At 44.9% G+C, this 27,463-nt stretch overlaps 1 protein-coding gene across 2 annotated transcripts; it reads left to right on the plus strand.

Moving 5' to 3' along the window:
* Nucleotides 1-1,395: 1,395 nt before the first annotated feature.
* On the plus strand, nt 1,396-27,349 carry LOC117366384. Of its 2 annotated transcripts, none has more exons than XM_033957674.1 (7): nt 1,396-1,597; nt 2,862-3,012; nt 15,512-15,605; nt 19,839-19,957; nt 23,914-24,056; nt 24,440-24,637; nt 27,124-27,349. In XM_033957674.1, exons 1-7 carry the CDS (start codon nt 1,587-1,589, stop codon nt 27,233-27,235), a joined length of 828 nt encoding a protein of 275 aa, XP_033813565.1. In that variant the 5' UTR covers nt 1,396-1,586; the 3' UTR covers nt 27,236-27,349. The 2 variants fall into 2 exon arrangements, with proteins under 2 accessions (XP_033813565.1, XP_033813567.1); XM_033957676.1 differs by having other exon boundaries at nt 24,440-24,609; nt 27,124-27,224.
* The last annotated feature ends 114 nt before the right edge of the window (nt 27,350-27,463 follow it).

The following is a 27,463-nucleotide window of genomic DNA, read 5'->3' on the forward strand; positions in this document are numbered from 1 at the left end:
GCCGTGATAGCCGCTAACGCCTGCATTGAGCAGGCATTAGTTTTTTATAGCCGGCAGCGGGGGTTAGCGCGTGACGAAATGTCTGAAGCACCAACCCCGCTAGCGCGGCTTGATAAAAGGACCCCCAAAAGATGGACAACCATCCAAAAAACACCATTAAAATATTAAAAATGTGATGACATTATTAGCGCATGGCCATTAATGCAAAAACAAACAAACAAAAATCCATTTTTATGGCTGCGGTTAAAAATGGCCTTAGCATGGGGGGGGGGGGAACCCCTGCAGAAGGGAACGCTAAAGCCTTTAAAAAAAAAAAAAAAAAATTAAACACTGGTCTTAGAGACATTTGGAGCATTGAGATTAAGCATCACATTACTGCATCTCAATGGCCACGAATTTGGTCTTGGAGGATGAGATGTACAGTGTCGGCATCTATGAGACAAACTTGTTTTTTTCTGTTACATAGAGCGTTATGGACCCCTGTTCGGTTACAAAAATCGGATAGCTCTAAGTCTAATAAATGTTGGCACTGTCATCTCGAAGCAGGGACTTTAGATCATTTATTGTTTTATTGTCCATTTATTATGAATTTCTGGAAATCAATTTGGGACCAAATTAATTGTTTATTAGATAACCCAGCGGCATTATCATATGATACTGTGCTATTTTGGTATGGCAATGAGAGCAAAAAGTCAGATTTCCACAAACAATAACAAATTATTACTCATAATGACTGGGGTTGCCATTCAACAAATTACGTATAATCGGAAAAACTGGAGTAGATTAAATTATAATTGTTGGTGGAATTCCTTATGTCATATATATAAAATGGAGAGATTTCTGGCAATACAGCGGGGTAGTTTCAAGAAATTTCAAGATGTTTGGGAGCCATTAACAAAGTATTGTACTAATTAGATGAAATTTTTTTTTCCCTTAAATTTACAAGTTCAATTGTGAGGGAAGGGGGGGGGATTTTATAGTTATGTATTGTATAAGTAATGATTATTTGATAGGTAAGGGGGGAAGGGGGGGAGTTAAGTATTTATCACTGTTACCATTGATGATTATTAAGTGATATAGATATTGTTAATGTGTTTGGATATTTTATAATAATAAATAATAATAATAACTTTATTTTTGTATACCGCAATACCACAAAACACTTATTTAAGTTTGAAAATGAATAAAGAATTAAAAAAAAAAAAACCAAAAAACCCCACAGGTTAGTAAAAGTGCCGTAGATGTTTGTTGCACCTCCAATTCCTTGCCGGGTAGCTCAGTTTGCGCCATTTATGGAGACTACTACACCGGTGAAGGACTCCGTGAGCTGATGCTTAGAGTTCCGCAGAGTGAAAGTGAGGGCATGTTGCCTAGTAACAGACACTTACCAGCTGAGGAAAGCGAATCTATGGAGCTCTATAACAGCCCCTGAAAAAGGGTGACTGGGGAACACAGGCTATCGTAGTGAGATCAATGGGTGTGCAATAATGCCCCCCCCCCCCCCAAGAGGCTACATGACGAGAAAATGCTTTTAGAGGAGTAGGAAATGTTTGCATACATTCCGTGAGAAACAACAGCAGGAAGACATGTCAGAAAGGTAGGAGAATAAACTGTGAAATATATCCCCGTAGCTAATGTTACAGGATTAAATGTCTTCTTCAAGGGTATGAAAGCGAATTGTTGATGGCAGCTGGGCATCAACCTAGAATGGATATTTCTTTAACCCTCGTAATTCTGAAATGTCTACAAATTTGCAAGGTACTTATGGGTTGTTTTAAATAAATTATTTGCATGTTATTGCAGAAAATAAAAAAATAATGCTGATTTAACTAACTTCATTAACTGCATTTATTCTAGCTAGGCAGTTTTTCAAATGTTTTAAATATAACTTAGGTTTATATAGAATTTAAACATTCTTGGAAGGTAAACAAATTATAAGCCAAATCTTTGTATTAGAACAATGCACTTGAGATAAGATTTCAAGACGCTGTGTTCCCTCATGTCTGCACAATGCCTAAGGCTAATATTGCAGTATGAATTACAACAATAACGTGATGTACGTCTCTTGCCTCACCCTTAAAAACACAATTTTTGCTTTCAATTAAGCACACCATTTCAGAAAAGAAGGAAGGGATTTTGGTTATAATCTTTTTTCAGTAGTAGTTCAAGGGCTTATGATCTATGTTTGTACCTGAGGCAATGAAGGGTTAAGTGACGTGCCCAAGGTCGCAAGGATTTGTAGGAGCTAACTTTTGAAAATGATTGGGAGTGTTCAACTTGGAATAATTTATCGGGCCCATAAAGCTAAATTATGAATGCACGAGGGGGGAGGGGGCTGTGAACACAACTGGCCAGGCTTTCTGGCCAGGGAGGACTTGTAGGTACAAGAAATGCTAAGGGAAGGAGTGCAAGTCTTATGAAATAGAGTCTGATTATACACATCCTAATTTTGCAATGGGCCCTAGTTAATAAAAACATGTTAGTGCACTTTAATGCAATAACACATATTATTAATTTTAGTCATTGGATCTTGGTGATTCAGTTCAGGTACAAGTATTAGAGAGCAGGGCCAAATTAAGGCCCTCTTTTGCTAAGCCACGGTTGAGGTTTCTACCGAGGCCCGGAACGCTAAATGCTCCAATGCTCATAGAATTCCATTTAGCGCTCCGGGCTGCGGCAGAAACCTCAACCACAGCTTAGTAAAAGATGACCTAAGATGGGATTGTACGTTTCTTAGAGCTCCTGTTTAGCAAAATATACTCTTTTATGTAAAGAAACTGCTAACATATCCACTTCAAAGAGGTTCTATAGAATTCTGTACCATGCAAACAATTTTCTCTCTTTTAATGTTCTCTCCTCAGTTCATCAGGTGTGAATGCAGGAAGTTATAGCCTTTCTAGGTCATACTCATCACAGCGCTCCGATTTAAGTGATACAAATGCTTCGTTACTAGTTGTGTCTAGAACCCGAGACATACTACAACAGAGCTGGGACTCTGGCATATCATCTCCAGTAAGTATCAAATCATCGGCCAAATGAACACCTGAAAAGCAACAGGGCATTATAGATTGGTGGTCATAACATTAAAAATTAATTAGAAAAAAAAAAAAGCTCAACCATCTCTCAACAGGGGGGGGACAAGGGGATGCTATTTAGATGAGTTTGGAAGTTAACCATATAATTATTTTTTTAAACTTAAGGACCACTGGACACCTCAATATCTAGCAAACATTTTTTGTTTACTAAAGGACGTAAACCCTTAATGAGCAATTAGCGGGTGAAAACAGACTATCGTGCAGAAAGGGTGGTTGATCGCTGGAATAGTCTTCCACTGCATGTGATCGAGGCCAGCAGCGTGCCTGATTTTAAGGCCAAATGGGATGGTCACATGGGATCTATTCACAGGGCGAAGGTAGGGGAGGGACATTAGGGTGGGCAGACTAGATGGGCCGTGGCCCTTATCTGCCGTCTATTTCTATGTTTCTATGTTTCTAAATGGGTTAATGTATTTTGAGGGTTGTTTTGTTTCTGTGCAATAAACCATGCATTTATTTATTTTATAAGAATTTTTATCTGAGAGGGCATGGCATGGGTAGAGCAAGGAAGTTTTAACCAGGTAGCAGTGGCGTACCTAGGGTATGTGGCACCCGGGGCCCATCATTTTTTGACACCCCCCCCCCCCCCATGTAAAAAAAATTTTTTTTTTTTTTTTTTGCAATAACCATGAAATGGAATAAATGGTCAGAATAGAAACAGGCAGTGAAAATTTTCTTTTATTGAACCTCATATATGTAACCATTATTCCAAACATAACATAACATAAATTATGTCTAAATTGTCATGACATTAGAAGTACATATGGAGTAGTTGCAGGTGATGCTTGGGACAGTTCTGATTGTGTTAGTTCGGTTTTATGTGTTTTTTGAATAGAAGGGTTTTTATTTCTTTTTGAAGGTTTTGCAGTCTGTGGTTGATATCAATTGGTTGTAGAGTTGGGGGTCGAGTGTTGCAGCTCGAATGGCTAGGAGGTTGTCGAACAGTTTTTTTCTTTTGACGTTTTTGGTTGGAGGGTGTGTGAATGGTGCACAAGTTCTCCTATGTCTGTTTGAAGTGGATTGAATTATTTAGCTGAAGAAATTAGTTACCCCCCATTCCACACACATTAATTCTCTTCCATTTTTGTTCCCATTATAAAAAACACTGATAAGTTCCCAGAAAAAAAATACATTAAAATAAGAAGTGAAAACAAAGGCCCCTACAGATGAGAACATAACATAAGAATAGCCTAACTGGGTCAGACCAATGGTCCATCATGCCCAGTAGCCCATTCTCATGGTAGCCAATCCAGGACCCTAATACCTGGTCAAAACCCAAAGAGTAGCAACATTCCATGCTACCGATCCAGGGCAAGCAGACACTTCCCCCATATCTTAATAACAGATTATGGACTTTTCCTCCAGGAATTTGTCCAAATCTTTCTTAAAACCAGCTACACTATCTGCTTTTACCATAACTTCTGGCCACTTCATTTTTAAGTTTAGATCTTTCCTTTCAAACAGAGACCTTGCTAGATGTCAAATACAGCACAAGGTAACTTCACATGGACTTAGCTGTGCAGGAAATGTGAATCTCCTCATACACCCACCATATAGTGCAAAAATGTGCAAAGGTCTGTTTTTTTCTTTCGATCACTACATAGCCTAATGCCACACAAGCAGCGCTGTTACAAACATATTCTGTAGGTCAATGCTAAGGATAACAAAGTTTCCTTCCTTGGACCAGAAGGAGATAAACCACTGGAAGAGATCCCAAAACAACACCCAAAGACCCACTCAGTGTGTGAATCAGTTGAGTGGAGTGGACTAACTGGGGGGTGGAAATGGGCCCGTAGTTTGCTCAGCAGAATTTCCCAGACCACCTCTTCCTCTCAACACATTGACACGCTGCCACCATCACCACTAGGAACACCTCACTGGGTAGGCCAGCTATGCTATAAACTTTATAAAACACATTATTATATTTTCTTATAAAGCACATATTTTAACTGACCTCTCTGACATCCTCAGCCTTTCCATTCACAAAAATAGAAGGAAGAAAAGTTCCCATTTCCTGCTGTCTCATGTCCCCGGCCTATACAATATTTTTTTTCTGCAGACCCTTCAAAAGTCTGACCAAATCCTCGTTTCACTTGCATTATAAAGTACTGAGGATGCCATCTCTCCCCAATCCCAGGTCCTAAAGTCTAAGACAGTAGCGCAAACTAATGCTGCCAGATACAGGGAAAAAAAATTTTGATTCGATTCAGCCCTATTGAATTGGTTTTTCAATTCGATTTTCCTGCCCAGTTGGGTGATTTTTTTCAAAACTCCTGGTGGGTTTTATAGCTTTTTCACCCCCTTTGGCTTCTCCTAACCACACTGGCGCTGTGGTGTAAATAAAATAAAGAAACAAAAAGGACTTTTCCTCTTTCTGTTAAATCCTAGCTCACGTTTGCAGTCCAACACCAGCTCTGGCAGGATACACATTTCAAATCTGACATGTTATAATCACAAAACAGAAAATAAAATTAATTTTTCTACCTTTTGTTGTCTGGTTATATTTCAAATTTTGTTGGTCCAAGGCTCTGGTTTTCTTCTGATAACTTGCTTGCCAGGGTCTCCTTCTTTCTGCATGCTAACCATCCATCTGCCAACTCTGTCCTCCCTTTCCATTTCCCTTCCCTTCCCAGGAAGTCTGGTATCTTTCCTTTTTTTCATCTCCCTCCACAGATCCACCTTTTCTTAAATACCCTTTCATCCGGCATCTCTCCCTCCTTCCCCACCATCCCAGAGTCCACCATCTCTCCGTTTCTTTTCCTAATTACCCTCCTATCCAGTATCTCTATCCCTCCTCCACACCATCCCTTGTGTCCAATTTCTCTCCCTTTCTGTTCCTTCCCTCCCTAAATCCCATGGTCCATCATCTCTCTCCCTCTCCTCTATTTTCAGACCCATTATTTCTTCCCCCCCCAAAGTTTGGCATATGCATGTCTCTTTGAACACCCCCTTCCCTCTGTGTACTTCTAAATCATGGTCCCCCCCCAAAGGCCTGTCCCCCCTTAAAGGTCTGCCTGTCCCACCTTGAAGGCCTGCACCCCCCTTGAAGGCCTGTCCCTTCCCCTTGTAGGCCTGTCCCCCCCTTGAAGGCCTGCCTGCCTGTCCCCCCCTTGAAGGTCTGCACCCCCCGAAGGCCTGCACCCCCCGAAGGCCTGTCCCCCACTTGAAGGCCTGTCCCACCCCCTTGTAGCTTCCCCCCCCCCCTTGTAGGCCTGTCCCCCCTTGAAGGCCTGCCTGCCTGCCTTTCCCCCCTTGAAGGCCTGTCCCCCCCCTTGTAGGCCTGTCCCCCCCTTGTAGGCCTGTCCCCCCCTTGAAGGCCTGCCTGCCTTTCCCCCCTTGAAGGCCTGCACCCCCTTGAAGGTCTGCACCCCCCCAAAGGCCTACCCCCCCCCCCGAAGGCCTGCACCCCCCTGAAGGCCTGCCTGTCCCCCCCTTGTAGGCCTGTCCCCCCTTTAAGGCCTGCCTGCCTGCCTTTCCCCCCCCTTGAAGGCCTGTCTCCCCCTTGAAGGCCTGCACCCCCCTTGAAGGCCTGCACCCCCCCTTGAAGGCCTGTCCCCCCCCCCTTGTAGGCCTGTCCCTCCCCTTGTAGGCCTGTCCCCCCCCCCTTGTAGGCCTGTCCCCCCCCTTGTAGGCCTGTCCCCCCCTTGAAGGCCTGCCTGCCTTTCCCCCCCTTGAAGGCCTGTCTCCCCCTTGAAGGCCTGCACCCCCCTTGAAGGCCTGCACCCCCCCTTGAAGGCCTGTCCCCCCCCTTGTAGGCCTGTCCCCCCCCTTGAAGGCCTGCCTGCCTTTCCCCCCTTGAAGGCCTGCACCCCCTTGAAGGTCTGCACCCCCCCAAAGGCCTACACCCCCCCCCGAAGGCCTGCACCCCCCTGAAGGCCTGCCTGCCCCCCTTGAAGGCCTGCACCCCCCCCCGAAGGCCTGTCCCCCCTTGAAGGCCTGCCTGCCTGCCTGTCACCCCCCTCCCCCTTGAAAGCCTGCTTGCCTGCCCGCCCGCCCCACCCTGAAGGCCTGATGCTCCGACCCACCCCGAAGGACCGCTCGCCCCCCTGGCCTCCCCGCACCACCTATGAACAGCCGCAGCAGGATCGCGAAGTCAGCGTCAGCGATCCCTTTGCTGCTTCCTGCGCCACGGTCCCGCCCCTCCTCTGACGTCAGAGGAGGGGCGGGATCGCGGCGCAGGGATGCTGACGCTGACTTCGCGATCCTGCTGCGGCTGTTCATAGGTGGTGCGGGGAGGCCAGGGGGGCGAGCGGTCCTTCGGGGTGGGTCGGGGCATCAGGCCTTCAGGGTGGGGCGGGATCGCGGCGCAGGAAGCAGCGCAGGGATGCTGACGCTGACTTCGCGATCCTGCTGCGGGCTGCTTCACAGATGGTGCAGGAAGGTCAGTGGGGCGAGCGGTCCTTCGGGGGTGGCGGGGGACTGAACGGCAAGGCCGGGAACACCCCCTTAGGGCTGGTACCCGGGGCGGCCCGCCCCCCCGCCCCCCCCCAGGTACGCCACTGCCAGGTAGCATGTTATGATTAACCTGGGCTAACTGGCTAATGCAAAGTTAGCAGAAGCACTTAGCACCTCCCACATAGAAGCTGTTTAGTCTCCCATATTAACTGCAGGTACCCAATGCTAATGGGAACATTATTAGCACATGACTTGAAAATTAAAGAAAGCCCAGATTTTACTGCACTTTAGCAAGTAGATATTGACAATATCTACTTAACTTTATGAAGTCCAATTGAAATGCATCAAATGCTATCCTAAACTTCACTAAATAACCTACCTGACTAACTTTATGACAACGGGGTCAGCAATCCAACTTACCTGTCTAAGCTGGCTGAATCCACAGAATTCCACAGAAGGGAAAGAGTCCTCAATTAGAGAATGACACGGTGACAAAATTCATCACTGTTCCTGTCCCCGCGGATAACCGTGGGAAACCATCTTCATGTCATTCTTTAAGGAGAGAGGGAAGAATCAGAGTATGAATGGCCACAACCACTGACCCGCAAGCTTTGCTTTGAAGAATGCTGGCGTAGAAGGACCGAGGTTGAAACAGACACTACTGAATGACAGTCTCTGGTATCCAGAGCAGATATTGTGATGTCATAATGCCTCATTCCACCAGTGCCTAAGAGCCAATCACATCAGTGATGTCACAATGGCTTCATTATCCTTGGCTCCCATAAGAATCAGAGTATGAATGGCCACAACCACTGACCCTCAAGCTTTGCTTTGAAGAATGCTGGTGTAGAAGGACTGAGGTTGAAATAGACACTAGAAAATGACATGGGATTATTTCCCGCGGTTATCCGCGGGGACGGGAACAGTGATGAATTTTGTCACCATGTCATTCTCTATTCTCAATCACTTATATCACACAGTTATTAAAAGAAATCGGGTCTATCTGGGGCTGGAGCACAGATATAACTGCACCCTACCATTACCTCAGTAATATAAGGGCAATTGTCAAGATAAGTAAATAATTCATGTCTTTGTTATAAGGTATATTCCTGCCCTTGAGGGGAGGGTTTTTCTGAAGCTGGTTGCACTGTTATAGTGGAGGTGTTTTTTTTTTTCTGACAAATGATGGTATGGCCCTTATATTACTGAGGTAATGGGAGGGTGCAGTTATATCTGTGCTCCAGACCCAGATAGACCCCTTTTCTTTTAATAACTGTGTGACATAAGTGAGTCTTTGCTTATACATTACCAAATAAATGGGCTTATACCTGCAAGAAGTACTGGGAACAGATGAAATTTCAGAATTGTAGCATTAAGTGTACCTCAAGATAGATGTCTAGAGGGTGCCTGATTAGAGCTTATTCTGTCAAAAAAAAAAAATGCACCTAATTTCTTTTATAACATATGAGTTTAATAGGTTAGTTACTTGCATATATTTTAGGTGCAAGCAGTAACGCCAGCTGTGGAGTTGGAATAAGTACTCACGATACCTAAATACCAGAGTTACACTTGTTATTTGTATTATTCTATAAGTTATGCACATAAGTGTAAGTCACACCTATGCTTCTTCCAGACTCTGTCCAGAGGCACACATACCTGTAAAAAAACCACACTGTGCAAGATGTGCTTGAATTTATAGAATAGCCCTTAGGTGGAAAGTTATTTATTACATTACATTAGAGATTTCTATTCCGCCATTACCTTGCAGTTCAAGGCGGATTACAAAAGAGTTATAGAAGATGGGTTACAAAAGAAGATCTCTGGACATTTCCAGAGCGAGTAAAGAGTAGATCAGGTTGATTCGGGGTGTTAGTAAGAAGATGGGAGGAAGGATGCATGTATATGTCATTAACATAAGAACGTAAGAATTGACGCTGCTGGGTCAGACCATAGTAACATAGTAGATGACGGCAGATAAAGACCCGAATGGTCCATCCAGTCTGTCCAACCTGATTCAATTTAAATTTTTTTAATTTTTTCCATCGTGCCCAGCAGTCCGCTCACGCGGTGGCCCTCTGGTCAAAGACCAGTGCCCTGAGACTAGCCCAACCTGCGTACGTTCCGGTTCATGTGAAAACACATCGACCTAGACTGATGCAATTCACATCATGAACTGGTTGCCGCCTCCATACTATTTAACTAAAACAAGCAGAAAATTAAACTGTATGCATCCTAAGATTTAGACAAGGATTAAATTGGTGGTTCAATAAATCATTAATCTTAAGTAATAGATTACTGTAATATCATCTACCTTGCGGTCTCAAAAAACTTACTCAAGAGAATTCAGGCAGTTCAAAATTCAGCAGTGGGGCTGATTTACTAATCTGAAAAAATCTGATAGGATTATGCCTTTTTATATTATCTTACATTGGCTCCCAGGGCCTGATTCTATTTAGGACACTGATCTCGGTGATGCTTAAGGGGCAGCCGCCAATCACGTGTCAATCATACATCGGCATCCTAAAGAGAATCGCGTCTACATTGCTGAACAGACGGACCCAGGGTCGGAATGGGACGGTCCTGGGGCGGAACATGGCGGGGTCAGGCATCCTTTTTTACCAGATGGAAAATCTGGCAACTCTAGCCTGTGGGCTGGGTGACCCGTCAAATGCGTGTATGACAATTGCGCCCCAACATTTGCGCGAACAACAAATGCGCATACTGAATGGGAGGTGACCCGACAATTCCACTCCCATGCCTTCAGTAAAGATAGTCATGCAGTTCTCCGGCAGAGTTTCAGGTTTATTAAAATTTTTGATATATCGCAATATCATTAATTCAAAGCGATTTACAATTTAAAACAGGGTCTTAATTATTAACTAAAACCAACAAAAACGGACCTGACGTACCAATGAATAAGGGAAGTAGGGAGAACTACTTAAGAGAGGTCAGAAGGGGTAGGATGGGGGTGGGGAACTCCCCCCCACATACACACACAACACTTACGGTATCTGGAAGGCTTTCAGTAATTCCCCGACAATTGCGCTCCCATGCGTTCAGTAAAGAGAGTTCACAAATAAGAGAGGGTAGAAAGGGGTGGGGGGAACCCCCCACTACACTTACGATATCTGGAAGGCCCTGATTGGCTCAGACTTCTCAAGCCTCATCCCTTGGGAGGGGCTTGAGGTGCCTGAGCCAATCAGGACCTTGGTGTACCAAGGATGGCCGTAATTGTCATCATTTAGGGCACATTCAGACCACTTCTCTCTTTGTTGTGCGCAATGGTCATGCGTGCACTTGTTGGTGCGTGTATTTGATGGGGCATAATTGTCAGGGTGCAATTGTCCTGCACGCTATTGTTCGTGTACCGTGGGCTGATTCTATTTTGAGGGCGCAGAATGCATTGTAAGAGTTTCATTGTCTATCACGCCATCTTGTACCTTCTCCATCTAATATAGCTCAGTATATTTCAATCTGATGCATGTGCATTCCATCTTGTTTTGTGGTTTAGACCAGAGGTTACCAACCCTGTCCTGGAGGACCACCAGGCCAATCGGGTTTTCAGGCTAGCCCTAATGAATATGCATAAGAGAGATTTGCATATAATGGAAGTGACAGGCATGCAAATTTGCTCCATGCATATTCATTAGGGCTAGCCTGAAAACCCGATTGGCCTGGCGGTCCTCCAGGACAGGGTTGGGAACCACTGCTTTAGACTGCATGCATATTTAGTGCCAAGACCTGTATGGCTGAATGATATCTGAGGGTTTTTTTTCTCATGAATCTTAATTTCATATGCATCATGGAATTCTTTGCACTCAGAAAACAAGATTGAGCTGTCAAAACAATTCTGAGGTACAACAGTAATTACACAGACAAATTACTATGCCTCTCTGAAACAATTTAATTTGTGCCTCTGCATTCGGAATCTTTTTTTTCCAGTGGCGTTACGTTCAAGGAAGATAGTTTTTTAAAAATTTGAATTGGTGAATGGGGACAAATTGTTCAGTGCAGCTGCAGATCTCTCTTTTGGGACAAACCCTGTTTTATGAATTTTCTAATAATAAAGATGCCCTTTTATTAAGCCCTTAGGCCCAGATTCTAAAAACGGCGCTCTAATTGCTTTTAATCGGCGTGATAATTAACCGTGCTGTTAAAAACCAATTAAAGCTTGTTTTAAATAGGTAAGCATAAGAACATAAGAAATGCCTCTGCTGGGTCAGACCCGAGGTCCATCGTGCCCAGCAGTCCGCTCACGCGGTGGCCCAACAGGTCCAGGACCTGTGCAGTAATCTTCTATCTATACCCCTCTATCCCCTTTTCCAGTAGGAATTTGTCCAATCCTTTCTTGAACCCCAGTAACGTACTCTGCCCTATTACGTCCTCTGGAAGCGCATTCCAGGTGTCCACCACACGTTGGGTAAAGAAGAACTTCTTAGCATTCGTTTTGAATCTGTCCCCTTTCAACTTTTCCGAATGCCCTCTTGTTCTTTTATTATTAGAAAGTTTGAAGAATCTGTCCCTCTCTACTCTCTCTATGCCCTTCATGATCTTGTATGTCTCTATCATATCCCCTCTAAGTCTCCTCTTCTCCAGGGAAAAGAGACCCAGCTTCTCCAATATCTCAGAATATGACAGGTTTTCCATCCCTTTTATCAGACGTGTCGCTCTCCTCTGAACCCTCTCGACTAACGCCATATCCTTCTTAAGGTACAGCGACCAATATTGTACGCAGTACTCCAGATGCGGACGCACCATCGCCCGATACAACAGCAAAATAACTTCTTTCGTTCTGGCTGTAATACCCTTTTTGATTATACCAAGCATTCTATTCGCTCTCTTAGCGGCCGCTGCGCACTGTGCCGTTGGCTTCATTGTCATGTCCACCATTACCCCAAGTCCCTTTCCTGGGTACTCTTATTCAATAACATCCCTCCCATTGTATAGTTGTACCTCAAGTTTCTGCTCCCCACATGTAATACTTTACATTTCTCAATGTCGAACTTCATCTGCCATCTCGCCGCCCATTCTTCTAGTTTGTTCAAGTCCCTTTGCAATTCTTCGCAGTCCTCTGTAGTCCGAACTCCATTAAATAGTTTGTTGTCGTCCGCAAATTTTATTGTCTCGCACTTCGTGCACCAAAATTACATCTAAGCATAATGCTTAGCAGCACCTAAGGTCACAGTAGGTGTGGTTAGGGGTAGAGAAAGGGTTACTAGATGTCCGATTTACCTGGTCATATCCTCTTTTTAGAGGACATCCGGGTGTCCGGACGGCTTTTCAAAACCCGGTACTTTGTCCGGGTTTTGAAAAGCTTCTACCACGGGTCCGCGTCAAAAGGACATCTGCACTTGTGCCGATGCAACGCGGTGACGTCAGGCGCCTTTAAAAGCCTGCCTCCTTGAGATCTATCTCATGCATATTTATTGTGGATATCCTAAAAACCTGGCCTGTCTCCGGCTCTTGAGGACCGGAATTGCCCACTCCTGGTTTAGTAGAATACATGATGTCACAAAGGGTCAAGTGGAAGAAGCGGAAGAAGCAAAAGAAACGAAGAACTACTAAGCCAACCTCCACGTCCTCACCTCCCCCCCTCCCCGAGTATTACATATGGGAAATAATACAGACCAGCCACCTAAACAATGGGATATCACAGATTGTTAACTAAACTGAAGGAATGATAATGTTATTATATAGTAACTAGTGTTTAAGCCCGTTACATTAACAGGTGCTAGAATATATACCTGTCTGTCTTTCTTTATTTATGTCTCTCTCCCTGCTCCTGTCTCTTCCTTCCTTTCTTTCTGTCTCTATCCCTCCTGCTATTTTTCTCTCTCTCCCCCTGGCACCCTTTGTCTGTCTGTCTGTCTTTCTGGTCCCATGTCTGTCTCTCTTCCTGGCCTCCTTTGTCTGTCTGTATTTCTTTCTGTCTCTCCTCCCCTCCCTCCCCCCCCCCCTTTCCTTTGCAGAAGCAGCAGCGGTATTTCCCTTCCCCTCCAGGTCCCTGTGAAGTAGTAGCAGCATTTCCCCCCCCCTACTTTCCTTTGCAGAAGCAGCAGTGGTATTTCCCTTCCCCTCCAGGTTCCTGTGAAGTAGTAGCAGCATTTCCCCCCCCCCCCACTTTGCAGAAGCAGCAGCGGTATTTCCCTTCCCCTCCAGGTCCCTGTGAAGCAATTCCCTTCTCTTACTGTGAGCTGTCCTGCTCCGTTCGGCCCCTCCCTTCTCTTAATGCGATCTGGCCTGCTCCGTTCGGCCCCTCCCCCTTCCCTTCCCGCGGGCTGGCCTGCTGCAGCCGAAGGTTTTTGTTTCAAGTTTTAAAAGTGCCGGCGGCGGCTCCTCTCACGCTGCTGATCCTCCTGTAAAGAGCAGCCTGCGATGGTGGCCGGCTCTCCAGCCTCGGTAGCGCGTTCCCTCTGACGCACGGGATCGCGTCAGAGGGAACGTGCTACCGAGTTGGAGAGCGGCCTGCGAGGTTCGCTAAAGCCGGCCACCATCGCAGGTTGCTCTTTACAGGAGGATCAGCAGCAGCAGTAGCGGCGGCGGCGGCAGCGGCGAGTGAGGGCCGAGGTGTGTTCCCTGCCGAGGACGCGGACAGAGAGAGAGCTTGCCTGGCTTCCAGGGTGAGTGAGGGCGGGAGGAGGGGAGTGGCCAGAATGTTCCCTGCCGCTGGGTTGGCTGCCACGGATCACACATCACAGTGGCAGGGAACACGAAATCCTAAGTGCGCATGTGCGCTTAGGGCTTTATTATATAGGATTCACTAGCCCTGCATAGAAAAATTACAGAATGCTCCAGAAGATAAGAAGATATCTAAGATTCTGTGAAAAAGTTAGTGCATGCTAAAAAGAATACGCCTTGAAGTACGTCTTCTCAACAGATTGTTTAGAGTAAACAAACAGGTGTTTTAGTTAAATGTTAAGTATAAATACTTCTTCAGCAGTCATTTTGGTTCTTCAGTTTACAGTATAAAGACATTCTGACCTTCAGATTTCTCAGAATGCTTAAAACTAAATTTGCGCTCGGCGAGCCTTCGTGTCAAGGGAGGAAGATTTAATGTACGTGTGTGATCAGCAAGTAAAGAATGTTCTAACTGTGAATCTTCACTGCTCATTATCAAAATCCTTCTGTAATACTGTCGGTTCCCCTGAAGCAGATACGAAACGCGTCACGTCGGAACCTGAAATCCGTAAGCTACAAGATAAGTTTTTGTCTAAACGCATAAAAAAGAATAAGTAGAGTTGCCTTAGTGGCACTTTAAGCCAATACACTTCCCCCTCCCCATTCGCGGTTTCCCTACTCGCGATTTCACATAGTCGTAATTTTTTTTTGAGGGGGGAGGAGGAAAACCCTCCCCCCATATTTTTGTCTTCCCCCCGGCATCCCGGCCTTACCTGGTGGTCTAGCTGGCTTTCGGGGCAGGAGCGATCTTCCTCCGCTCCTGCCCCGTGCAGATCGCCATTAGGAAATGGCTGTAAGGAGTTCCCATAGTCTCTCGAGAAACTACAGGAACTCCCCACAGCCATTTCTTAATGGTTATCTGCACGGGGCAGGAGCGTAGGAAGATCGCTCCTGCCCCGAAAGCCAGCTAGACCACCAGGTAAGGCCGGGATGCCGGGGGAAGGCGGAAGGGAGGCGGGGGTGGGTCAGAGCTGGATATTCATGGTTTTTCGCCATTCGCGTTCCGGCCCTGTCCCTATCCCCCGCGAATAACGAGGGAGAGGTGTAATTTAAACATCTATACGGTCCACAAATGGCGCTTTAAGATGCGACGATCGGGTGGCGAGACATTAGTGCTAGGGTTCGCCCCTGTTATTGTCTCTTTAATTCTGAGCGCAAAAGTTACCAAGAGTTGGGCACTGGATAGAAAACTGTAGATGTTGAGATTCATTGAGCGATTACTCTATTGCTCCGGAATATGCATTTCACTAGCACTGAAAAGACAGCAATTAAATAATTATGGTCGTATTTTTTCTACTAAATCCAAAACGATCATCCCTGACAGTTTGCTTCTTTCTTTCAAGCTCCCATGTGACGCACACAAGTATTTTACTTGGCTCAAGTTAAAAGAACACGATGTTCGAGGGTCCCAGATTCGTTGCCCTAGAGTACGAGAAGGTAAAGAAAGACATTTGTCTTTAACCCTTTCAGGACCATAAGGATCGTAGGCCAATTTTTGTGGTTTTGACGACATTTTTATGGTAAAAAGGGCTTGCAGATGCCAAAAAATTGATTTTTTTTTGTGAAATATCATTATTTTTTTTTAAAAAAAATCACACTTCTGGCTTATGGACAGTGTGGCAAGTGAATCTTCTCGTCAATCTGGCAACGACGCTAATGAATGAATGTCGGAACCAGTTTGTTTACATAAAGGCAGTATCATATGGAATCCGTACATATCAAATTTAGAACTGTAGACTATCCCAATCAAAATTTATAGGATTTTAAAGTTATGGGACAAATATGTCCCTTGGTCCTGAAAGGGTTAAACATTCTTAACGCTTGCCTGAAATATGTTCTTCTCCATTTTGTCCTAAATTTCTGTGTGTTTGTCAGAAGTCAAGTTGCAGAAATTTTAGCACTAGACTACTCTTACGAATTTGTTTCAGAGTGACTAGGCCAACCAGATTTTCCTTTGGGGAAACCTGAACCCATGGCCACGCCCCCAGGACCGTCCAGTTCCCCCCCTCTGCCACGCCCTGTTCTGCCCCTAGCCCTGCCCCAAATGGCATCTGCTCATGCGCTGAGGCAACGTAATAACATCACGAGGCCGTGCCCATGCACCCAGCGTCCCCGCATTGCAGCTGCGCACGCTCGGATGCCCCTTCCTAGGATGGTCTCCGGACTCAAGGGTCTCTCATACGAAGAAAGACTGGGCAAATTGCAGCTCTATACTCTAGAGGAGCGCAGGGAAAGGAGTGACATGATTGAGACGTTTAAGTACGTCACAGGTCGTGTCGAGGTGGAAAACGACATATTCTTTCCCAAGGGACCCTCGGTCACAAGGGGGCACCTGCTCAAACTCAGAGGAGGGAAATTTAGTGGTGACACCAGGAAGTATTTCTTCACAGAAAGGGTGGTAGATCACTGGAACAAACTTCCGGTGCAGGTGATCAAGGCCACCAGCGTGCTCGACTTTAAGAATAAATGGGACATCCACGTGGGATCCCTACGAGGGTCGAGTTAAGGAACTAGGTCATTAGCACTCAGACTTAATGGGGTGGGCCAATAGAGTGGGCAGACTTGATGGGCTGTAGCCCTTTTCTGCCGTCATCTTTCTATGTTTCTATGTTTCCTGATGTGATTTTGTCAGGAAGCTTTTCAAAACCTGGACAAAGGTGCCAGGTTTTGAAAAGCCGTCCGGACCTGAGGACGTGTCCGGGAAAATCCGGACGTCTGGTAACTCTATGAATGACCAAAAACACAATGACAATCATGATATTTCTTTCTTCATTTTTAACATGTGTTATTAACAAACACAACCTAAAAACCACATAAGCCTAATGAAATACAGAAGCAAGTAATGTCTGGGATGCAGACTTATTTCCCCCATGATTTCTATAGGTTTGATGGTGGTAGGGCTGTAATGCGATTTTAAGTTGGATTTCTTAATTGGGATTTTTATTTAGTCAAATAATGAGAGTATCATTGGGTAGAGAGTACTATTGGGTGGGAAGGGGTGGGTATGGAGAGGAATGGTAAAGGTTCAAACTCATATAGATAAGTGGGGGTTTATTGATATTGGAATTTATCTTTTAGTATGTTTATTAATAATTGATGCATTATTGATGTCTGTTGATGCTGTATTTATTGTATTTGATGATATTTGCATCAATAAAAACTTTTTGAATCTAAAGGCATATGGAGGGGACATTTTGAAAGTATATCCACGTTAGAATATCCTACATGAACATCCATCTCACATGTAGTTTTGAACAGCGTGAACAGCCATTTTACAAACCGAAACATTCAAATCAGGATTGGGACAACAAGGACATGGGTGTCTCTGTATAGTAGCATTCTTAGAAAATGGCCGCATAGGCATCCCTGAACTGGATCCAGATTCAAATCCCACTTTAACTCTTATTTTGGAATTGTGATTCCCCCCAGGAACAGAAAAATACTTTCAGTACCCGAATGTACACCAATAGCCTTCAGGCTTGCAGATGGCTTATACGTTCAGGTAGAGTAAGTATATCTCTGTTCCTGGACGGCACACAATAAAATAATAATTAAAAGAGTTCAAGTGTTGGTCCTTTGGTTTACAGTCCACTATATTAACCTCTATGCAACGCCTCTAACTTGCTTCCTGCTTTGCTAAGAATGCCCATAATGCTTGAAACTGTCATGGAGCCTTGGCACACAGTTTGAGAGACACCGCCTTAAACCCTTCAGTGGATGCCTGCTCAATCAGATCACTTTTTTGCACCCTTTGACGTTATTGAAACAGGTATAACTTAGGACATCCTTCTTTTTACACTTGAATGTCTCTTCCCCTTCGGTAATCGCTGTTGGATGTCCTGATTTTGGGCCCTCCCTACTCCAAGAACATGCCTCCTTGCTATTTGGATGTACTGCAGTGTTGGATGTCCCATTTCTGTCTTTGCAAAATCAGAGCTTGGATGTTTCAAGCACACGGATGTCCATTTTGGCCTTTCGACACATCTATATGCTTTGAGGTTGAGGGGTGGTAGATTCAGGGGCAATGTTAGGAAATTCTACTTTACGGAGAGGGTAGTGGATGCCTGGAATGCGCTCCCGAGAGAGGTGGTGGAGAGTAAAACAGTGACTGAGTTCAAAGAAGCGTGGGATGAACACAGAAGATTTAGAATCAGAAAATAATATTAAATATTGAACTAGGCCAGTACTGGGCAGACTTGCACGGTCTGTGTCTGTGTCTGTATATGGCCGTTTGGTGGAGGATGGGCAGGGGAGGGCTTCAATGGCTGGGAGGGTGTAGATGGGCTGGAGTAAGTCTTTACAGAGATTTTGGCAGTTGGAACCCAAGCACAGTACCGGGTAAAGCTTTGGATTCTTGCCCAGAAATAGCTAAGAAGAAAAATTAAAAAAAAAAAAAAAAATTTAAATTGAATCAGGTTGGGCAGACTGGATGGACCATTCAGGTCTTTATCTGCCGTCATCTACTATGTTACTATGTTACTATGAAAATAAGTGCCATCGGCCATAGGTGTATCCTCCTTGGCCTCTCCACCTACACCAGGACTTAATTAGACCAAAAAAAAAATAAAAAGGTAGCGGAACTGTGGAGCCAGACGAGGAGGCAGATGGGTCAGGGACTGCCAGGAAAAAAGGGACTGAATTAGGGAGTAAAGTGATTGTTCTCTGCTTTTCTCCAGGGTCATTCCATCCCTTCCTCCTCCATGAAAGCATCTTGAGAGGGAAGAACTGGATCAAACACCCCTGTGTTCCAGGCTGTTCCCCCAGAAATAAAGCCCTGACCCAGACACTCTTATAATGTACAAATTGGCATGCGCTACCCATCACACTAATCTTCGATTTTATATACTGTTTCATCCCAACAAGAGGGCTTGACTCGGTTGACAAAATATTAGTGAAATATACAAGAGATTAGGGTAGAAACTGTATATTTTATGCCTAAAAATTTTATTTTTTATGGTCGATTATTTGAAGAAGAGTCATTAATAAATTTCTGAAATAAATATGTCTTCAATGCTTTGCCAAAAGTGGGTAAATGAGAGAGAAAAACTAGAAGGAAGGTCATTCCAGATTTTTACAAAAATGGTCGACAGAAATTGGCCGTAATTTTTTCTCTCTTAACAGTGGGGAAACCAAGGGCTCCTTTTACAAAGCCGCGCTAAGGCCTTAACGCACAGAATAACGCACGCTAAATTGCCGTGCGCGCTAGCTGCTACCGCCTCCTTTGGAGCAGGCGGTAGATTTTCAGCAAGCGCTCTAATCCGGTGCGTGCACTAAAACCGCTAGTGCACCTTCGTAAAAGGAGCCCCAAATTAAAATTTCTGAGAGCTCCTAGAGTTAGAGATTTCTTGTGAATTAAACGAAACAGGGACCAAAGGAGAAAAAAAAAAAATACCATATAAGATTTTGAAAATTACAGTTGCACACTTAAGCCCCCTTTTTACTAAACCGCACTAGCGGTTTTTAGCGCCGGGAGCCACGCTGCTCCCGACGCTCATAGAGTTCCTATGAGCATCGGGGAGCAGCGCAGGGCTTTCAGCGCAGCTCCCGGCACTAAAAAACGCTAGCGCGGTTTAGTAAAAGAGAGCCTTAAATTGGATCCTTCAATAGACTAACAACTGAAATAGTGTAAATAGGAATCAATAATAATTACAAGCTTTTTGTTTCAAACAGGACCTTCAGAAGAAGAACTTTTTATGAGAGGAGAAGCATATATGTGGCAAAGAAAGGAAAATCTAACCGAACGAGAAAGATGGCGAGAGAGACTGCAAGAAAACTGGGAAAATTGCGTGGTAACGTTGGAAATGGGGAAAAAAAAATTATACAGGAATTGGGTTATTCCTTGGGAACTGCACTGCACATAATTGATGTGAATGCCAGTATTTGCTGAGAAAAATGACTTAAGCAAATGCACAGTTTTTTAAAAAAATGAATCTAGTTTTGCTAAAGCCTGAAGGAATTAGAACATAAGAACATAAGAACATAAGCAGTGCCTCTGCCGGGTCAGACCACAGGTCCATCATGCCCAGCAGTCCGCTCCCGCGGTGGCCCAAACAGGTCAAGACCTGTCTGAATCATCAGAAGGGGCTCCCTTGCCACCTTGGTTTCCCATTTAAGTCCTGCCTTCCTATGGAAGTCCTAGCCCTCCGGTCTTGCACATGCACGACCTGGTTGGTTTATACTCATTACCTGGTTAACTTCCTATACTTGTGTTACATCCCAGCTCCTCCCTCAGTATGCCACGATCCCTTTATCCCTCAGGAATCCATCCAATCCCTGTTTGAATCCTTGTACCGTACTCTGCCTGATCACTTCCTCCGGTAGCGCATTCCAAGTGTCCACGACCCTTTGGGTGAAAAAAAACTTCCTTGCATTTGTTTTGAACCTGTCTCCCTTCAGTTTCTCAGAATGCCCCCTCGTATTTGCTGTCCCCTTCAGTCTGAAGAATCTGTCCCTATCCACCCTCTCTATGCCCCTCATGATCTTGAAGGTCTCTATCATATCTCCCCTGAGCCTCCTTTTCTCCAGGGAGAAGAGCCCCAGCCTATCCAGCCTTTCGGCGTATGAGCAGTGTTCCAGCCCTTTTACCATTTTCGTTGCTCTCCTTTGGACTCTCTCAAGTACCGCCATGTCCTTCTTGAGGTGCGGCGACCAATAATTATTCATTACTCTATCAGCAAATAATAGAATTTTGAGCAAGAAGCAAAGAAATGAGAAAATCAGACAGTTAGTAAATTTGAAGCTCGAATGGTACGAATCGACCTATCACAGTCAGGGCAGGATAAATTCGTCGAGGGCCCCTAGGCACACAAGTACACTGGGCCCCCCTGCCCCGTCCCACCCCACCATGCGCTCAGGTGGAAACAGGAAGCTGCATCAGAGGGAAGCTTTGGGCAAGCAGCACCGCTTGCACAATTACAGTTCCCGTTGCCTTTCTTACCCGCGTTGCTTGCTTGTCTTACTTTCCGTCGATGGGGGGGAAACCGCATTGCCAATCGGGGGGGGACCACGTTGCCAATCGATGCTGGAGGGGCCCATCGCCGTTTGGAAAACCCAATGTTGATGCCCTCCTTCATCGGGCCTCCCTGACCATTTCGGGCCCTAGGCATGTGCCTACTTGGCCTATTGGTTAATCCTGCCCTGATCACAGTATGCCCTTAACCCCTCGTTCTATAAATTCCGTGTACACAAGTTAGTGCTCAGTGCAGAAAATTGTGCACATAGATTATAGACTAGAACCAGTTATGTGCGTAAGCTAAGTGGCACTCAATCATTATTTTAGAAACGTAGCACAGAAAATCTATAGTTTGTAACCACTGTTCCCTTTAAGCTGAGCAGTTCTCCTCCAACTGCACTGCTGCCAGTGGGGGGCAGTACTTCAACATTGCGTTTTCTATCACTAGGGACAGGCAGGTGCCCTGGAGTCCTGCGGAGCTCGCCTGTCACTCACTATTGAAAATGTGATAGTGAAACAGCGCCCCTCACTGGCTATTGGACTATAGGTGGAGGGGTCAGGGCTGTGCCCAGCAATCACGCACTAACCCCTGGATTCCATATAGGTCATCCAAAGTCGGGCACAGATCCCCGATGTGTGCGTAAACTATTTAGGCAATTAGGCACCATCAGTGAATTAATAATTAAGTTAGGCTGCTAGATCAGCTAGGCCCGCCAATCTAAGCGCCTAACTTCAGGCACTGTTTATATTATCAGGTCCTTAGGGCCAAAGTTCGATCACGCGACGCCATACTTCAAACAGCTACACTGGCTGCCGATGGAAGCTCGTGTAAAGTTTAAGTTCGCCTGCCTCTGTTTTAAAGTTTTCTACGGTCTAACCCCTAAATACATCACTGACCTCTTCTCCTTCTCAGCCAACAAACACAAGAGAAGCTCCCACTCGCACTTCGTTTCTCCCCCGGTTAGAGGATGCAAACTAAAAAAACACCATGAGCATCTTCTCTCACATCAGGCTGCTCTATGGGGTAAAGACCTAGAACAACTCCTATTGCCCACCACTTATGAGGTATTCAGGAAACGCCTCAAAACCCACCTATTCCTGAAATATCCAGACAGCTGACCCACTTCCCTCTTTCCCCTCTCTTGCCCTTTCTCCCCATTGTTCCCACATCCCTTAAGTTAACTCAACTTGTACGTCAACTCAACTTGTACTCTACTAATCTTTTGTAAACCGCATAGAACTTAACGGTATTGCGGTATATAAACTGTTATTATTATTAAATATCGGTGCCAATCAGAATGGCTTCTAACGCAATTGTATAAAAGGCACTATCTCTATATAGAATCACGCTTAACAGCTGTACTTGGCATCACATTTAGGTGCACTCATTTAGGCTAAAGAAAACCAGACCTAAATACCTGCACCTAAGTTGAGCATGGATTGGGCGTATTCTATAACAGTGCGACTTATTTTTAGGAAAGCCCATAGCCCCCTTGCCCCTCCCCCTGGCTATGCCTCCTTAAGAGATTCACACACTAGACGTGGCATATACTACTTTATAGAATGCACCTACAAAGTTGGCGAAGTGGCGAGAATGTGGCGTATAGTACAGAGTGTGGCATAGTGGTTAGAGCTATAGCCTCAGCACCCTGAGGTTGTGGGTTCAAACCCCACACGCTGCTCCTTGTGATCCTAGGCAAGTCACTTAATCTTCCACTGCTCCAGATATATTAGATAGATTGTGAGCCCACCAGGACAGTGGCATAGTAAAGGGGGGGGGGGGCTGTCCGGCCCGGGCACCATGTTGGTAGGGGCACCAGCACCCCGCCTCCTCCCACTCCTCGCCTCCCCTTCCCCCATACCTCTAGTTGTTCACCACCATGAGCAACAACATTAAAGTGCTCCTCACGACCGCGTCATCTCTCCTGCTGACGTCACTTCCTGCTACCTCACCTAGGAAGTGACGTCAGCAGGAGAGACAACGGGGGTTGCCAGGAGCATGTTGAAGTTCTTGTTGCTCATGGCAGTGAACGACTGGAGGTATGGGGGAAGGGAAGGCGAGGAGTGGGAGGAGGTGGTATGCTGGTGCCCCTACCAACATGGCGCCTGGGCCGGACTGCCCCCCCCCCTTTTCCTACACCACTGCCTATCTGTGGGCTCATAATCTATCTAATATATCTGGAGCAGTGGAAGATTAAGTGACTTGCCCAGTGTCACAAGGAGCAGCTCAAAAACATACGTCTTTGGCTCTTTTAAACCTTGGAAAGGAAGCCTTAGTTTGTAGGCACAAGGGCTTACTTTGCATTCTAGAGTATTGGGAGCAAGGAAGAAGAAAGCATGGTGAGAGTCGATTCCATGTAGGCGGACTTATAAAACGTTGCAGGTTAAGTGCATCCCCATAACATTTACACGACAGCAGTTATGTCTGCTCCATGGTTGGTGTAAATGTAAGGTGAGCTGATACTATGTTATGCTTTTATTCTGTAATAGAATCTAGATATCCAGATGCCATTATAGAATAGGTTCTCACCATGTTGGGGCCCCCATAATGTGCATTAAACTTGGTTACATAAGCCTGGAAGAGACCTTAGAAGTGAGGGAAGGATGGGAGAAGACCACAGAGGGAGTAAGGCCTGCAAAAGCACATTAGACAGATTGTGTTGGCCCTGTCATCCATATCTACTAATACCTTCTCTGTTTCTATGGCACTATTAGAAAACGTGTTGAGTAAAGATTAGTAAAAGCCCATTGTTTATAACATAACTTGACTCTCTCTTTTATTATACCTTTCAGAACGTGAACCTTTCTTTTCAGTGCTTAGGGGATGAATTCCAACAAAACAACTTTCACAGGATTCTACGCAGATTAATTCGAGTAGAACGACTTTGTTTGGTGGACAATTCCTTGACAGATCTGAGTGCCATACGATTGCCAAGGTAGACATAACACTTCTATGGTAACACTTATAGAACCACATTAAAGATCAGAACGCTTTGGTAAAAATGCTTTCGTAGAAAGGTTTTAGCCAATCCCTACCTCACCATGGCCGTAGATTTCAGCGGCACCAAAGCACAGGTCGTCAGAAGATTAAGGAAGACATTGTGCTTCTAGTGTTGATTTCTGACACGATCAGAAGTTCTGATTCAGATCATGAAAAGATAAAAGTCTTTCATGGGTTTCCTAACAGTACAAATAAGCTTGGTAGCCGAAAATGCTAACCTAGATTATCAAGCCTTCCTGTGTTTTGTTCCATTTTGTTCCATATTCTTCAGCTTCTTGTAAACATGAAATGATGTAAAATAAATTTTGCCCTCTCTAGATGTAAAGAATTAAATGTCAGCAAAAATCACTTCACGTCCTTTAAACAGCTGCCAAAGATACCTCAGATTCAACATTTGTCACTGGCCGAAAACAACATAGAGACACTGAGTGGTCTTTCAGACTTGAGATGTGCTCCACTGGAGTCGCTTGTCCTAAAGACTAACCCATGTGAGTTCCAAGAAAACTACCGACTTCAGTAAGTCTCCCATTTGTTCAGTAAAAGCTGTGCTCTGAATCTGTTCTGTTTTCTTTTTTCTGCCTGTATGTTACTAAGCAGCTCAGCAAAGACTGCACTGAGAAGGATACAGTGGGAAAGATGCCTAAGACTTCTGTTGGCCCAGGTGCCTAAACCCCTTCTATGGGAGGGGCCTTAGGCACCTGGGCCAATCAGGGCCCTATGTCCCTCCCCGGTGCAGCCCAGGATGTACTGGGAAGGGGAAGGCCCACTGTTCTGAAGAGGCAGGCCTACAGACCAGAGGGAGTAGGCATCCCTTTGGCCAGCCTTCCTGTTAAATGTAGGAGGGGGGGTCCAAGTGGGCTATGGGGAGTGGGGAGCCTATAAACTTTTGTAGCATATTTATCAATAAAGTGACTCCAGAACAATATACCCATGGCTGAGTACTTGAAATCTTATCCTGACAACTCCATTGTTGTGTTGGCACCCAGCTAATAGCAGTTAGGCACACAAATGACGTGGAGGGGCATAATCGAAAGGAACGTCTAAGTCCGTTTTCGTCCAAGTCGTCCAAAGTAAAAAAAAATAGCTTAGGACACATTTTCGAAAAATACGTCCAAATTTTTTTCGTTTTGAAAATCGTCTAATTATACGTCCTGCCGATCTGATCATCCAAGTGACTAAATTGTCTATCTTTATGCCACATTTTCATCCAACTTTTCGTCTAAGTCAAAAACGCGTAGAACAAGCCCTGTTGGATGTGGGAGGGGTCTGCAAAGTGATGGAGTGAATACCTAGACATGGCACCTAAATAGTGGGGTACCTTACAGGGTACTTTTGTGAACTTACAAAAAGGGTGCCATGTCATCATCTCACTACAGCTCCCATATAGGTCATGGTAAGCCCCCCAAACCACCTCCAGAATCCACTAGACCCACTTATCTACAACCCTAATAGCCCTTATGGCTGCAGAAGCCACTTATATGCCAGTACAAAAGGGTTTTGGGGGTGTATAGGGGAGTGCACATGTTTCAGTATCAATGCAGCGGTTACAGGGGCTTATGGGCATGGGGCCTCCTCTCCATGAGTCCTTAACCCACTCCCAAGATGGCTTAAGCCGCCTCTTTGCTGGACGACTAGGCTTTCCTATGCCAGGATGCCAGGTGATGATGTTCTGCAGGCTGAATTTTACAGGTGTGATTATGATTTTTATGGGGTTTGGGGGGCGGGGTCAGTGATCACTGGGGTAGTGTGTGGGGGGGGGGTCTGTTTTATGTGTTTGCTGTGCTTATCTGGTAACTTTAGGTGGGTTTTTGTGACTTAGACCATGTTTTAAATGGTCTAAGTCACAACGTCCAAGTTCCATCTAGGCTCTGTTGTAAAACTTTCGGTTTATACATGCTGTACGACTAAGTCTAAGCCGGCCCACGTCCCGCCCAATTCCCGCCCTCGACACGCCTCCTGAAACGCCCCGTTTAGCTATGGTCGTTCAGTGGCACTATGAAGGCCTAGGTCGTTTAGAAATACGTCCAAAACCCGGTTTGATTATCGGGTTTATGATCGTCCAAGTGCTGACTTAGGCCAGTTTTTGGACGTTTTTCTATGTCGATTATGAGCCCCATATTATATAACATCATGCCTAAGAAGGGAATTCATACTCATGATTAGCACACGCTAAATGTTAAGAGGCCCATTATATTCCTCTGGGTGTCTTAGTGTTTAGCACACACTAAGAGTTAATGCCTCTTGAATTCCCCCCTAAATCCTTAGAACACCTTTGCCTTCTTCCCCATTGGAGTTGCATGCTAAGAAATCTAGGTGCACTTGTTAGAGAAAAAGACATAAAACAGGTCCGCACACAACGCCTAATTATTGCCCGGAGCCAGTTAACACCAATTATTGATTATTAGTGTCTAATGAGCTAGTTAGTTTATATGCAGATCTGTGATCCACGCTTAAATTTCTGTGTTCAACTTTGGATGACCTTTATAGAATCTGGCAGTAAGTGTAATAATGGCAAAAATACATGTATCACCTCAAAGTAACAGTTAGCACTTATTCATGCATTAGGTGCACTTTAGTAAAATGATCCTTTTTATTATTAGCTATCCTCTAAACATATACAGTGATACCTCGGAATCCGAACGCCCCAGAACTCAAATGTTTTGGAATCCAAACTTTTTTTTATAGTAAATTTTGTCTTAGAATCCGAACTCTGCTTTGGAATCCGAACGCCCTGCACATTGTATGTGTGTGTTTGTGCCCCAGAATGCTCTTACTATTTTACCTTAAAATCCAGTGTGTGGGTTTGTGGGACCCAGAAATGGAAAAATTGTCTTGGAACGCGAACGCTTTGGAACTCAAACTGAGTTCTGGAACGGATTAAGTTCGGATTCCAAGGTATCACTGTATAAAGATAATGATTTATTGAGCATTGTTTCTGCCTAGTCTTTCATATGATAAAGTAGTCATTAGATCAACGTCTCACCCCTTTTTTTTTTCCCTAGAGTATTTTCAAGTTTGCCAAATTTAAAACTGCTGGATGGGATTCCAAAGTTGCCAGAGGATTGGCCACAAGCAAAACTCAATTTTTTTCCAAACATGTGCATAATATTGTAAGAAAGCTATTAAAAGTTTTATACTGCATCAGTGCTTTAGTCCTCAGATATGAATGTTGTGAAATGTGTGTGTGTGTGTGTGTGTGTGAGAGAGATATATACTGTTTTATTGCTGTACTGCACATCTTTGTAATAAATCAGATCGCCATTTTGCATGGATTCTGTTTGCAAAGAGTGGCATAGAGCGATACGGGTAAGGGTAAATTAGATGCACATCTCCCTTGAGAAG

Source organism: Geotrypetes seraphini, chromosome 9 (assembly GCF_902459505.1).
Source record: "Geotrypetes seraphini chromosome 9, aGeoSer1.1, whole genome shotgun sequence".
In the NCBI taxonomy this organism is placed as follows: domain Eukaryota; kingdom Metazoa; phylum Chordata; class Amphibia; order Gymnophiona; family Dermophiidae; genus Geotrypetes; species Geotrypetes seraphini.